We start from the raw sequence: 14,745 nt of genomic DNA, 5'->3' as shown, positions 1-14,745 counted from the left end.
TATATATTTTTATTTTCTTGATAACTGTATCATTCAAGTTTCATTACAAAAATGTGAGCTAATGTTTTCCTCATATAGAATAATGCGAGGAAGCATTGGATGCTGGAGCGAAGTACTTTTACATTTGATATTACCAATATAGAAAAGTTTTATTTGATTTAGTTTTCTATCTCCAGCAGTAGTTTTTTAAAAAAAATAAGAGTAAATGTGCTAAAGAGTCTGCACCTAGGGTCTAATTATATATAAATAATTTACGTAGCCCCCGTATTCTCACTTTTTCCTGTACCTAGAGCTTAAGAGTATCATCACTGAAAGCAAATTGCCGAATTTAGACCTATTTTGAAAAACAAAAAGCGATTGTACCACAAAAATTTTATCGAAAAGTTGAAAGTTCGTTATAAACTGTTTAACTCGATTACATATATGTAGGTAGGTAGAGTTTTAAATTTTAATAGTCGGGCTGTGCGACCCATATTCCAGAAGCATATAAATTCTCTCTTTTCCGGCGTCTAATTGTAGGGTGGTGCCTGTTCTGGCTAGTTTTATCGTGCAATAGGATGTCAAATCCACAAAGAGATCAAGATCGATGACATCTAAGTTGACGTGAACTTTTCAGCCAGTCTGTTAGTAGCATTATTTCTCTCAGGCGTTCAATTATAATGCATAACAATGACTTTGTAGTAAGTCTCAAGTAAGCACTCAAATATTTTATAATGTCTGTCGAATTATGACTGCCTTCGAAATTTGCTAATTACGTACTTAAGTTATGCCCATTAAATAGTTACAAGTATTATTTTAACTATTATTATTTTATAGTTTGTATAACCTAAAAATGAATGTACACTAAATGCATACTCGTGCATTTTCTATAATTTAAAATACCGTTAAATTTTATCTCTGTTACACTCCAAAAAAAAATCTTAACTTCCAGCTGAGATAAGGTATATCTATATATTTACATAGCAGTTATAATAGTTAGAATAGTGGCATACGTTATACACACATTTAGTATAAAAATGCAGGCATCTACAGTATGCATTATATTTATCGAACATATGTCTGTATGTATGTATTTATATGCTTAAATATATCATACTATCTGACAGTGTGTCAAAAGCGTTTTACCTATTAAAATTTCAGTTAATTAAATTAATTTGAGTGGAAAATTTTGCATTACAAAAACACCAAAAACTGCTGTCCAGACTGTCAATATGATGATAACAGGCAATACACTTAATGTGATAATATGCACATGTGATTACATTATATTATATTCATGCTGGCAGTAAAGTTTATTTAATATTGACATTTTATAAGTTTGCGGTGTAGAATTTTCAAGTTGTTGCTGTAGAAAATCTATGCACTTACTAAGTACCAAGTATGTACGCTTAGTTGCACTCATTATAGAAATTACTTAAATTACTTACAGCTTGGCTCTGCACTTTGGTTTAGTAACCCAAACCCTTAAACACATTTCATTGGAATCAAATTGTTTTACGGCCGTGGGCGTGAATGGCCACAACAGTTGTTAATTGAAAGTAGGTGGTGGGAGGCTTACTGTTGGCTGTAAGCGAATGACATTGCTAATGTCAATGTTAAAGCACTTGTCGTTGGTCGTTGTCACAAATGTCGCATGCATTAGACATATAGTCCTTGGCTTACAGGCATGCATAGAACTTGATAAATGTACAAATAATTTTACTAAAGTCGTTAAAATTATTGTTATGGTTATTATAGTTGAGTGCGCAATATTTTCCATATTATTGAGCTCTAAGTTTAATATAGCAAGCGAAATTTGTTATGTATGCGTCAATTTGTTTTATATGCCACATATATAATTACATAAATAATTAAGTTGCGAAACATTTCAGTATTTGCGTCAAATGAAAAAGTTTTCCATGCAAGCACTTGATTCAGTTCGTTCAGTTTGTATGGTGGCGATCTGATTTGAGCAGCTTCTTGGAGAGAAAAGAATGTGTACAAAATTTCAGACCGATATCTCAAATATATATATATATACATATATATATATACAAACGTATATTAAAATAGAAAGACAGACCGACTTGGCTAAATAGACTAGTCCCGCTGTTCATTTATATACAAGTATATACTTTTAGGGTGTACGACGTTTGCTTCTGGGTGGCAAACTTATTAAACCCTTTTCAGAGTATAAAAAAGTTCTTCGAAAAATTAGAGGAGTATAAATGTGGATAATATTTGTCAAACTCTTCATTATAGTCCTTTTTGTACATACTACATATGTATAGAGAGAGCTCACTAGCCTCCTCTTTCTTGAAAATTGCTCTGTTCAAATTTAAGAATTTTAGTTTTAATTACACATGTACGTACATTCAGCATAAATGGCCAACACTTGTTTACCTTTATGTGCTACATTATTACGAAAGAGCAAAATAATAAAAGCGAATACCAAATCAAAATTCAAGATTTTTCTATGACATTCAGCTGGCGTTGTCAAAATGCCTAGGGCAACGAAAGCTACAACTGAAAAGCTGCGCCATTCATACTAAGAACACCACAACACCACAACGCCCATAAAAATGAAAATTAAACTAGAATGTGGTTAAGAATTTTTGCAACAACACGATTTGTTTATAAATGATACTTTCGCATAAACAAAAGTGTAGGCCTATGAAAATACAAAAATAGCTTTATATGTGCTATATATAGGGTGGATCTTAAGTGGTTTTTACGTGTCAAACGTTGAGAAAAATTAGACGAAAACTGTTTATTAAAAAAATTATGTGGCTTAAAGCGAAAAGGTTTTTTTTTCAATAGCTGAATAAGTGCTTCGAAAAAAAGTTTGCATTTCCACGAGAAAAATATCAAAATTTTTTTAAAAAGCACTGCTTTACTGTTGAAAACTTTACACTTATCAAATCCCCACAAAAAAAAGTCACTTGCAGTTTAATCTAAACTGTTAAAGCTTTTTAGCTGTTTCACATACTGATAATACTTTTTTAAGACCTTGGCAGTGAATTGTCATTGGCTGCTAGTACACTTCTTAACACTTTTGCACGAACGAATCATAAACACCTGTTCAAAACAGCTACCGTTTCAAATGTGAACGAACGTTTGGTCCACCCTTTATTTTCAAATACAAAATGGATGATATATAAATATCTGCATACAAATAAAGGCACGAGAGTAACTCGTTAAGTTCGTAACTTTGAGTTTTTCGAAGAGCACTTTTGGTTTTTTATAAAAGCTCCTATATACTTGAAACCAGATAAAACTCTTTGAGGTGAGGCTAATAATAGATTTCTTGCTAAAGAATAAAATAATTTCTAGTTAAAAAGAAATACTCAAATATTTCTTAACATAAATTCACAGTTACATAGAGCCGCCCTTGTTGATATGTCTCTTATTGCACTTCTAATTTTTGTCGGCTATGCGATAGTTGTTTGTTTGTCTGCAAGTGCGAACGGAAATGAGCCCTTACAGATAGTGATTTGCGCACTTAATTTAAACAAACATTATAGATATAATTTGTTTAAAATTTACTGTGGGGGCTTGAGCTTTTGATTTTTTGTCAATTAGGTGATTTTTATTTATTTGGATAAGCAGTAACAAATTTATGATTTTTATTTATTTTGATAAGGCGTAAAAACTGGTGTACGTCAATATATTCGATGCTTTCATCATAAATAATTTGTGAAATATAAAATTATGATTAAAAACGTTTTTCTACAAAGTCATGAGGTTTGTAACACCCAGAAACAATTATCGGAGAGCCTATAAAATATATATGTAAATGATCAGCATGACGAGCTGAGTCGATATAGCCAGGTCCGTCTTTTTGTCCGTCTGTCTGTATATACACGAACTAATCTCTCAGTTTTTGAGTTATCGATCTGAAATTTTGTCGGAACCGCCAATATCGCACCTTTATAGCATATAGCTGTCAAACAAACTGAACGATCGTAATCAAGTGCTTGCATGGAAAACTTTTTCATTTGACGAGATATCTTCACGAAATTTGGAACGGATCATTATCTCAGGCAATTATGAAATCTGCAAAGAAATTGTTCAGATGTGATCACTATAGCATATTGCTGTCATATAAGCTTTGCATTTGTGAAGGGTATTATAGCTTCGGTGCAGCCGAAGTTAACGTTTTTTCTTGTTTTCTTATTAAAAACTGTGCAAATTTTTTCATATTTTTGAATAACGTGATTTTTAATTTTTTTTTACAGTGCGCGGCAGTGACGTTGGACGGACAATTTGTCGACGTGTAAAAAGTAACGAAAATTTGCAATTTAATTTAATGAAATAAAATATTTTTCAACCTTAAACTCTTTGAGTTTTGCAAAAAAAAAAAATAATATTAATAAGAAAACCAATTACCAACAACAACAATAATTTCAAATATTCATGTATTAACTAGATAAAAATCAACAACGAATTTCGAGATACTTGGTAACAAACATAAACAAAAAGTTAGTATTTCACAACTATCAAAAATTCGCCAAACAGCGCGAAAGTACATACAATCTCGAAAAAGAAACTACTTGTCAACACAAACATTCCTAACGAATTCTAAAGATAAAAACAGAAAGTAAATAGTGAAAACAGGTAATAAACCGTAAAAGCGCTATTGAAAAAGTGAACAATAGCCAAAAATAAAAATAAAAATAATAACAGTAAAAAAAAACTAAAATTCACTTACGTACGTTCAGTGAAGTAAGCAAACAAAAAAATTCCATAACAATAAAACAATAAAACAAGCAGTAAACGAAACGATTTTTTTTTTCGTACAACACTAAGTCAGCTGCCGGAAAGCGAGAGCCATTTGGAGTGCAAACTAAGCAATTGTCGGATATTGCGACTCCAAGCCACGCTGCGCCTATCAGCAGACAAGCCGCCAGTCAGCTGTTTACGACGCAATAAAGGTTTACAAATACACACACAAACACAGCTATATGTGTGTGACATTTGTATGTATGAATGTGTATACATTTTGAACGGCGAAATACTTATTGTGATTAAATTACCTGTGCAGCAGGCACTTCACTCTGCACCAATTTCACTCCTTACCCTGCTGTCAACACTGACAGCTGTATAACTGTCGTAAATCGACATTACAAACTAGCGTAGTGGTACAATAAAACCATAAATTGGGCTGTAGAGACGTCAACGGAGCAGACCTTCAAAGCCAAAACACAAACAACAGCGTATACAACAACTAATACAACAAATATTGAAAAGCAAACTTTTGTTATCGTGCCACACAACTCGCACACACGAGCATACTTATATACATATGTATGTGTGTCTGCGGCAGCGACAAAGCAAAAAATAACAATAAACATAAAAACAACAAAAAGCAAAAAATAATATAAAATAAAAATATTTTACTAATAATCATAGCAGCACACAAACAAAGCGTGACATTAGTTGTACATTAGCGCAAACATACATACAGACAGACCTAGTCTGATAGCTAGCATTCGCTACTCGCCGTCGATCTTCGGCTCTATATATATGCGCTGGCACAGTTCGTAGCCACAGATCGTACGTGTTCTGATCGTCATTTAATGTGCATAGCAAATTGCCAACAATTCAGTCGTCTTTTGACTTTTGTGCGGATAACTACCAAACGAAAAAGGATCACAGTGCATTGAGAGCTACAAACAAAAGGAGTACAGCGCCCAGAAGAGATATACACAACAGCAACAGCAACAGCGACAACGACAAGCGATAAACCGTTCCAAATCCCAAAGCAATTTGGATCATTACAATTTTCTGTGCTGAACGGTGCAAAGGAAACCGTTTTCCGATGTCGATTAATTCGCCAATACACACAAACTCTGACCTGATTTAAACAGGCAAAAAGCAGGCAACTAATTCAAATAGCAGTGCGTGTTAGAAACAACAACAACAACAACAGCAATTAGAACAACGCCACAAATAAAGGGTGTTGTTTTTTCGTTTCCGTTTCGTTTTCGAAAATATTATCTATCAGTTTTGTTTTACGTTTTTTGGTTTTTAAATACGTTTCGCTCATTTTATACTTCGTATAAGCTTTGAACCATAATTGGAGGAAAAAAAAAGTGTAACACAAAACCTATACTCAAGAGCGGCACCAAAAAAAATTTTGGTAAGAATCACGTGCAATTAAATATTTACTAAAAGAAAAGCACACCAGAACAAAAACAAGTTTGATATAGTAAACAAACAAGTGACTCAGTGAAGGAACCAAATAGTTGGCAAAAAAACTTAAGTAAAGCCAGAGACTTCCAGGCCAATAAATCTTGTAGACTACTACAGCGTACTCTCGCGCTCTTATACTATATATAGACAGCCAAACGCTTGAAGCGTCGATCAATCGCAAGCGAGCAGTTACAATCGATCGTGTGTTGCGAAACGTGCGTTTAGCGCGTTGCAAAGTACAAAAAAAAAACTTTTACGTTTAATTTAATCACGTTTTCTGTGCATTCTCTTGAAAACAAAATAAACAATATAGAATTGTTGCGTATTAACGGTGAACTCAAACAACAATCTGAAGAAACAAAGAATTTAATTTATCCGGGCTTTGGCCGTTGTATGGGTAAGTGGAAAAGTGTTAAGTGTTACTTAAGAAATATGCATATTTAATTATTTATATAATACATGACTGAATTTTGTTAAAGCAGGCACTAGTGAATTTCATTTATTTACAATATAAAAAAAAAAGTTTATGTGCTACCAACGTAAATTAAATTAAATATACTAACAAGGAAAAACTGGGAGTTAGAAGAGACATCAAAAAAAAAAAATGTTTGGGAAATTATTGTTTTTTGAATATAAAAATTTTTTAATTTCAAGTCCATTTAGTATAGTATAAAAATAGTGAAAAAATTACACTTTTCTGCATTCGGGGTCTTAAATTTAGATTTTAATTCCTGAAAAATATTGAATTTTTAAAAACAGTTTTTAACTAGATTTTTAAAGAGATTTTATGAAGAGTGCTAAGTGAACTTCAGTCATGTACATATATACGAACATATATTATAAACAAAATATTAAAATTATATATTATGGTTTGTGGTTTGCGTATTACATTTATTTTATATTATGTTTAAGTTTCTTTTCAACGTTAAGTATAGCTTCAATAATAAACATACATACATATGTAAGTGGTCAAAGACGTTCATATACAGAATTCAGTAAATTTCCACTAACTTTAAATTTATGCAAAGCCCAAAAATGTATTATGTTTTTATAATTTTTTGTTTTATTCAACAGTATTTATAGCTGTTTTAAGACATACATTCGTTTAACGAAACGATAAAATGTAGACTGTAATGCCACGCAATATCACTAACACCTAAAAACATGTTTAACTACTCCTGCGCATGCTAATATTACGTCATACAGACTATGTATTATGCGAGCAAAGTTCTCTACGGAAATTGCCCTTCCATTTTAAAACAGCATAATTACTTTCCGTTTCGTTTTCTGACATTTCGTATATTGTCAACACTTCGAAGTAAGATATTACTACCTCGTATGGGTATTTATTCAGTAAATATTTGTAGTTATACGAAACCGTTATAAATTCTCATTGCTTCATTATTTTACTGTCGGAAAATGTTCAAACAAACTGTTTGATCAATTAAATGCCTTTGCAGCCAATATATTTCTGACAAATACATAATTGATTTTAATTAAATAACCATCAGTCAGACAAACCAACTGTTTTTAATTGCTGAAAGCAAGTAAATATTATAGCACCGACGTAAATTAAAGTAAAATAAAAATAAACGTTAACTTCGACTGCACTGAAATATAATAATAATATATATATATATATAATATAATATAATAAATTATAATAAATACCCTTCACATGTGTATATTATTTAATAAATGGCTATAAAAAGATATTTATTTGGATTTTGGCTGGTTAGTTTGTATGGCAGTTATATGCTATAGTACCTAGATCCAAACAATTTACTTGGAGATTATAGCGTTTTCTTCGATAATAATCTATGCCGTATTTCGTGAAGATAACTCGTCAAATGAAAAAGTTTTCAATACAAAAACCTGTTCTGTATCGGTCAGTTTGTATGACAGCTATATGCTATAATAGTCCGATTTTGACGAGTTCGACGATTTCGACAAATCAGCAGCTTCTTGGGAAGAAAACGGCATATAAAAAATTTTAGACCAATATCTCAAAAACTGAGCACGGAAAAATACCGATATACAGACAGACAGACAGACAGACATGACATATTTACATATTATATACCTATACACTCTATATGGTATCCGACTGTTCCTTCTGTTTGTTACAAACTGCGTGGCAAACCTAATATACCCTATATATATACTGGGAAATCTGACGGTTATAAGGAATATAAAAAATTAAATTTATGGTAAATTTATGAATTTAAAAAAAAAGTATCTATAGTTTCAAACGCATTTAGTGAAACATCAAAATAGTGAAAATAGATTTTAAAATAGAAATATATAATATTTTTTGGTTATAAGCGCCAAAATACGTGGCAAACGATATACAAGCAGTGTACATATGTATGTACTTACTTGCGCATATAAAGATATTTACGAGGCAGTTTTATTTTTATAGTTACCACAAACTCATATGTATGTTGTATATGTTTGCAATAAAATTGCTTTTTTTCTCGCTGCTCTCTAATATTTCTACTAGCAGTTAAATAGTAATTTTGCTTGGATACTCAATATGTACTCGTATGTAATGCATGTACCGTACATATAATATAACTGTATCTATGCAAAAACCAGAACTATTTGCAATGACTATAAATATTATCACAACGAAAATGCTTTACCAGACGCGCTGACCGCGTATCATATGAAAAAGCTTTTATTTAGTTGCACCTACGCTTATTTTGTGTATGTATATATATGTATGTATATGCTTGGCTGTGTGCGTATATTATTTTCATTAGTCAATCAATTTGTTCAATCACTCGCGATGGTCACAGCGAAACAGATGCGAGCCAGAGAAACCAAAATAAAGACATTTGAGTGGAGACAGATCGTTTTATGTTGTAGAAAATGTTTGCTTAGACACAAATGTTTAGAAAAAGAAAAAACTGCCAATTTCGATTTCACGTGACCTCCATCCGGCGTTCACATGCACAAATATATTCTTAATAAAGTAATCATGTGTTTATGTGATATGTAGGGGTTTTTACTAAGAATAATCAAGGTCCAAAAGTTTACTTACATATATGCACACAAACACATACATATGTATGTATATTTACTAAGCAAGAACACTAATTGCTGACTTATAAATCTACAAAGCCATACATACTATGTAAGTTGAATTTTCTCTCTTCTTATCCAGCGCTCATAAAACAGCGAGTATTTTCTCTAATTTAATTACAGTAATTTTTTTCTTGCAAAAATAATATTTAGCGAGTGATTCACAAACCTTTTAACACATTCGCGAGAAATTCAATAAAAACAAATAGAAAATGCATAAGTATGTATGTATGTATGTATTTATGGCGTTTATTAGTGGCGCTAAAATTATATGTAAATATGTACACATACATATGTATGTGTTGGGCAGCATTATTACGCTTTTAGAGCTGGCGTAAATTGAAAACAATTATCAAATTTCTATTTCTATCACTTTTTACTGCGATCAAAACATAATAATTGTTTATTACAATTCTAAAAACATATTGTACTTTGTGCGCGTGGGTACGCACTTTTTATTCCAGTATAATTTCGTGAAGATATCTTGTCCAATAAAAAAGTTTTACATATACGGATTGGAATTTGATCGATCAGTTGATATGACTTGAATAATATTTCATACCAAATTTCGTGACAATAACTTGTCAAATAAAAAAGTTTTCCATATAAGGATATAAAGATTGTATGGCAGCTATATCGTACAGTGGTCCGTTATCGACGATTCCGATAAACGAGCAGCTGCTTGAGGAGAAAAGGACGTGTGCAAAAGTTCAAAACGATATCTCAAAAGCTGAGGCAATGGTTTACGTATATACAGTATGCATGTCTAAATCGACTCAGCTCGCCACACTGATCATTACTGTGTATCTACACTTTATAGCATATCCGATGTTTCCTTTTAGGTGTTAGAAACTTCGTGATAAACTTAAAGGCTATAAAAATATTTAAAAAAGATTAAGTTAACCGTAAAATTTCTAAAGATTTCTAACCTCACTAAGCAGTTAACTAAAATTTAGAATTAATTTAAAATTCTAACTAAAAATAGCAATTAAAGCGTATAGCCACTGCAATTATTTGCTAATATTTTCAAAATTGTATCGAATTGATTAAAATGTATAATTCTCTTTTTACCAAAAGCATTTTAGTGCAAACAATTTCCAAAAACAACAACAGTTAGTATGCCACTTTGTATAGTACTATGTCTCTAACATTGTTCGCATTATTGAATGGCAACGAGCCAGTCAAACATGCATCTTCATTAAGAAATCTCAGTGCGTTGCGCGTCAATTTTTCTATTTGAGGTCATTGAAATTTCCCAGATGTACGAGTATGTAATATATAAATGTATATATTGTATAGGGTACGGTACGAATTATTATTTCTCTTCGCTACTCTCACGCGTCACTTTACGGAAGTAATAAAGCTATTAAGGCACTATTGTTAGCTAAATGGAATTGAAAAATGACAGATACGAAATTTTGTCTGCAAATAAAGGAAGATATACGAGTATGCACAATTTCATAAAATAACTCTTGAGTGTTTTTTTAGGAATTTCATGCTCTTCAAGTTGCATCTGAGTGTCATGCCGCCATTGTTATTTATTATTTTACACCTAAACTACTACTAAAATACATACATGTATGTTTAGTAAATTTTTTTATTGAGTGCTATGAACAAACACTTATGCTTGTAAGAGGTTAACAATAAAGCCTGATCACATGAGCAACTGTTTTAGGCTGCAAAATACAGTCATCTCGAAGTAAAATAAATCTAAACACCGCTAAAATATGACATAGGCTTGTCTAAGGCGCTTAAAAAGTTCGATTAAGCGCTAGACATGGTCAGCTCATTTCGAGATGTTCCAGCTCTACGTTAAGTTAACCTTAAAAGTTACAACATAAAATATGTATAAACTAGATTCTTGTGACTTGTTTTTAAGAGCAACTCATTTTTACCGTTTTATTTAAATTTATACCAAATAGTTCAAGCACTCAAACCACATTCCGGTTACTAGTTATTGTTGCCTAAAAATATATATATTTCTTTCTTACCAATAACATCTGCATTTTGTACTTTTTGTTCCCACACAGAGCTTTCTAAACAACCATCGTATTTTGGAGACGAGCCGGACCTCCTGTTCAAAAGCGCGCAGGGCCGGAATAGTCTATTTTCTAAGTGTAACGGTGCTGCAGCCGCCTCCGCCGCCGCTCCAGCAACCGCTGCCGCTACAGCTACCGCTATTCCATTAACAAATAACGCAACAGCCAAAATTAATCTAGAAACCTCATTAAATGATTGCGAAAGTGGCTACGTGCCAACGGTTGGCCGTTGGGGCGCCGAATGGCCAAGTTGACTCGCCGAAGCCAGCCTGGTGCGATGTGGCGCCGCCGCCGCAAGCACAACAGCTGTTGAAGCAGCTGTTGTTGTGGGCGCCGGCGCCGATGCCGGTCCATCGGCGGGTTCGGTACGAGTTGGATTGACTACGAACACCGTTCCTGTTCAAGATAGACCACAAAATAACAACGGCCAACGAATTGTTGTCGCCCAACAGCAGCAATGCAACGTGGACAACGACAACAAGACGTGGTCGCTGGACAACCACCATGATGTTGATGAAAGCCATGTGGATGATGACAACGACACTGGTGGACGACGCGTTACAAATGGTTACGATGCAGTTGGTGTGGCAGCAGCAGCAGCAGCAGCCGCAACAACAACAGTTGACAGCAAAATCAAAAATGTTGAGAACAACATGGAAGCTGTTGTGGCCGGTGCCATTGTATTTGACACCGATACGATTGGAAACTTTGATAAAGTGGATAATGTGACATCGAGTGCATCAATGGAACGCTGCTCGACCATACGTAAACTACTTGAGGAGCAGCACCGCAAATGGTGGCGCCACCAAATGCACGGCCAACAAGAGTGGTGGGCCGATGAGGATAGCTACAATTTAACTGCATTTAATCAAATCAATGGAATCTGGCCACTGGGACATCCGCTGCCGTTGCCCGATTGGGCAGCCAGCTGTGATGATGAATACACCAAAGGCGTATTGCATTTTGATTCGGTTTGGGAATATGAAGATCTAAATGCGACTATTGAGACGAAATTACATCGTATGCTCGAGGAGACACATTACGACACGGTTAACTTATTTGTGGACTTTTATCGAGCCTTCAAGCGTACACGTCGCTCGGATCTTAAGTCGTTCTTCCAATTCTACGACTTGCCCATAAACAGGCGCCATCACATGTGTGTCTCATTGGCAATGGAAATAATGACACGCATCATTGAGATCTTTCCAGTGCTACAACATTATTTGTATTTAGTTTCGTGCGAGGAACAGGTCATGTCGCAAAGTGACTACATTGAAAGTACCGATGAAGTGGGTGGTTTGAACTCGCCGCATGCCAACGTAGAAAAAGAACACGCTATGGTTGCTATGAAGATTTCAATAGCCGGACGTGAAGGTGTTATGATATTGGATCCGGGTTATCATATTGGACGTGCTGTTACCGTAATGTCCGACCAAATGTACCCACATACAGGTATGTCCAAAGCGATTGAAGTAAATAGTCGCATATTTTTTTAACAAATCTTATATTTCAACTCTACTTAGGTTGGTTCACACAGTCGAAAGAACCACGTCTGCAACGTGACTACTGCTACAATTATTGTCTGCAAAACAAGAAGTTCGTTGAATGGATGGAACGTGAAACACGTGGCGATGAGCAATCATTCAAATCATCACTCATCTACGTTGAACAGCCCTATGTGACGGCGATCGATGTGACAGTACGTCGTAATCTGGTGTATAATTTCCGCTCGTTATTATCGCGTGACGCCAAAGGACGTGTGTTCGCGGGTATTTATCTACCGGTCGTGCCAAACAGCAACGAGTCACATTTCACACTATTCTATGATGGACCAAATGATCAGCGCATAAAAGTGAAATTCATGTTCAATGTTTTCAAGAATCCAGGAAAGGTATAACCGTTGTGCTAATGTTTTATTTAAATAAATAATTCACACATGTATGCAATTTTTTTTATATAATATAGATTCCCGATAATGTGCAGCAGCATTTCAGCAAACTGGCACCGCAGTTAAATATGAAAGAGAAGGAGCTCACCGAACTCTGTAAATCCTTAGCCGATGTCATAAACGATCAAGATTTCATACAACAGTTGTTGAGCATTAATGAGGATATTGGCGTTATGTCAGCTGAAAATTGACAATTAAAGGATAAAAAAGTCGATGCTAACCTAAAAGGTGTGGATGAAAACAAATCACCGAACATAATTGGCACGACTGCAATAACAACGTCAACAGCAGGAGCTCGTTCGAGTGTCAGCTTGGCATAAACTTAAATATTTTCTCTGCAACTTAATTATTTCTCATTTCACACTTATAAAAAGTTAAAGTAGAACAAAAAAAATCCAAAAAAAAAACAATTATATAAGCAAAAATTCTTCATAATGCACTTAGATGAAACAACAAAATTAAAGCATGAAAAATTAAGTATATAAAAATATACGGGGTTAATAGTTTACTGGTAGTTTGACGACATTTATTCTTAACTTAAAAAAAAATTATTCCACACATATAAACAAGTTAACTCTAATGAAAATATTATGTACTATATATATACTATATGCAAAGTACTTGGAAAACAAATGTCAATCTTTAGAGATTATTTAACACTATATACACGAGCATTAGAATGTTACAATTTGTATTCACACAGCAAAAATATTTTTGCCAATCTAATTTATTAGTTAATTTTCATTTGTCTATTGCTTCACTAACGCTGGATATCATGTCTTGCTACGCTAGTTTTAACTACTTAAATATATAAAGAAATTGTAGCAATTGTAAAATGCGTGTTGCGCACAGTCTAGCCAGTTATTACTATTAAATATATGCAAAATTTTCAAATAAACAAATACCAATTGCAACAGTATCACAAGTAACTACAAATATGTACTGAGCAAAGGTTACGTGATACTTTTAAACGCAAGCTTGTAGTCGCATAACATACACTTAAACACAAGGACATGATATTCCGGAATAGTTAATGAATTTTCGTAACTCACCACTAGACTCTACCTATTCATACACCCGCTATAATATTATATTATTATTCTAATGATCATTCTTTAATTTAGTGTTTTCAATTAAAGGCAAATATAAGAAGTGAAGAGGTGCAATAATGTGGAATATTATTGTTTAAAAAATATACAAGTCCATATATTTAAAACACTTATGTAACGTAGCTTATATATATATATATACCATTATATATTCTATGCACGAAATAAACTTTACTTTGACAAAAATAAAAAACTATTTGAATAAACACCGAAAGATGGGCAATATGACTATAGTCACGATGGTTTAATAAAAGTTAAAACAAGAAACACGTTAACTTCGGCTGCACCGAAGCTATAATACCCTTCTCCGGTGTATTTCTTAAGCATAAAAGTCAGGTTGTATGGCGGCTATAGGCTACAGTGTTTCGATTTGGAGATTGTAGTGTTG

At 33.5% G+C, this 14,745-nt stretch overlaps 1 protein-coding gene across 1 annotated transcript; it reads left to right on the top strand.

The window, feature by feature from the left end:
* Positions 1-5,361: 5,361 nt before the first annotated feature.
* On the top strand, positions 5,362-14,550 carry LOC106626896 (uncharacterized). Its single transcript, XM_070108107.1, is given in 4 exon segments — positions 5,362-6,571; positions 11,292-12,752; positions 12,824-13,191; positions 13,266-14,550. Coding segments are annotated over 4 exon segments (2,007 nt in total). The 5' UTR covers positions 5,362-6,567; the 3' UTR covers positions 13,440-14,550.
* The last annotated feature ends 195 nt before the right edge of the window (positions 14,551-14,745 follow it).

The sequence above is a fragment of the Bactrocera oleae genome, chromosome 4 (genome assembly GCF_042242935.1).
Source record: "Bactrocera oleae isolate idBacOlea1 chromosome 4, idBacOlea1, whole genome shotgun sequence".
NCBI lineage: Eukaryota > Metazoa > Arthropoda > Insecta > Diptera > Tephritidae > Bactrocera > Bactrocera oleae.
This window is presented reverse-complemented; position numbering and strand designations above follow the sequence as displayed.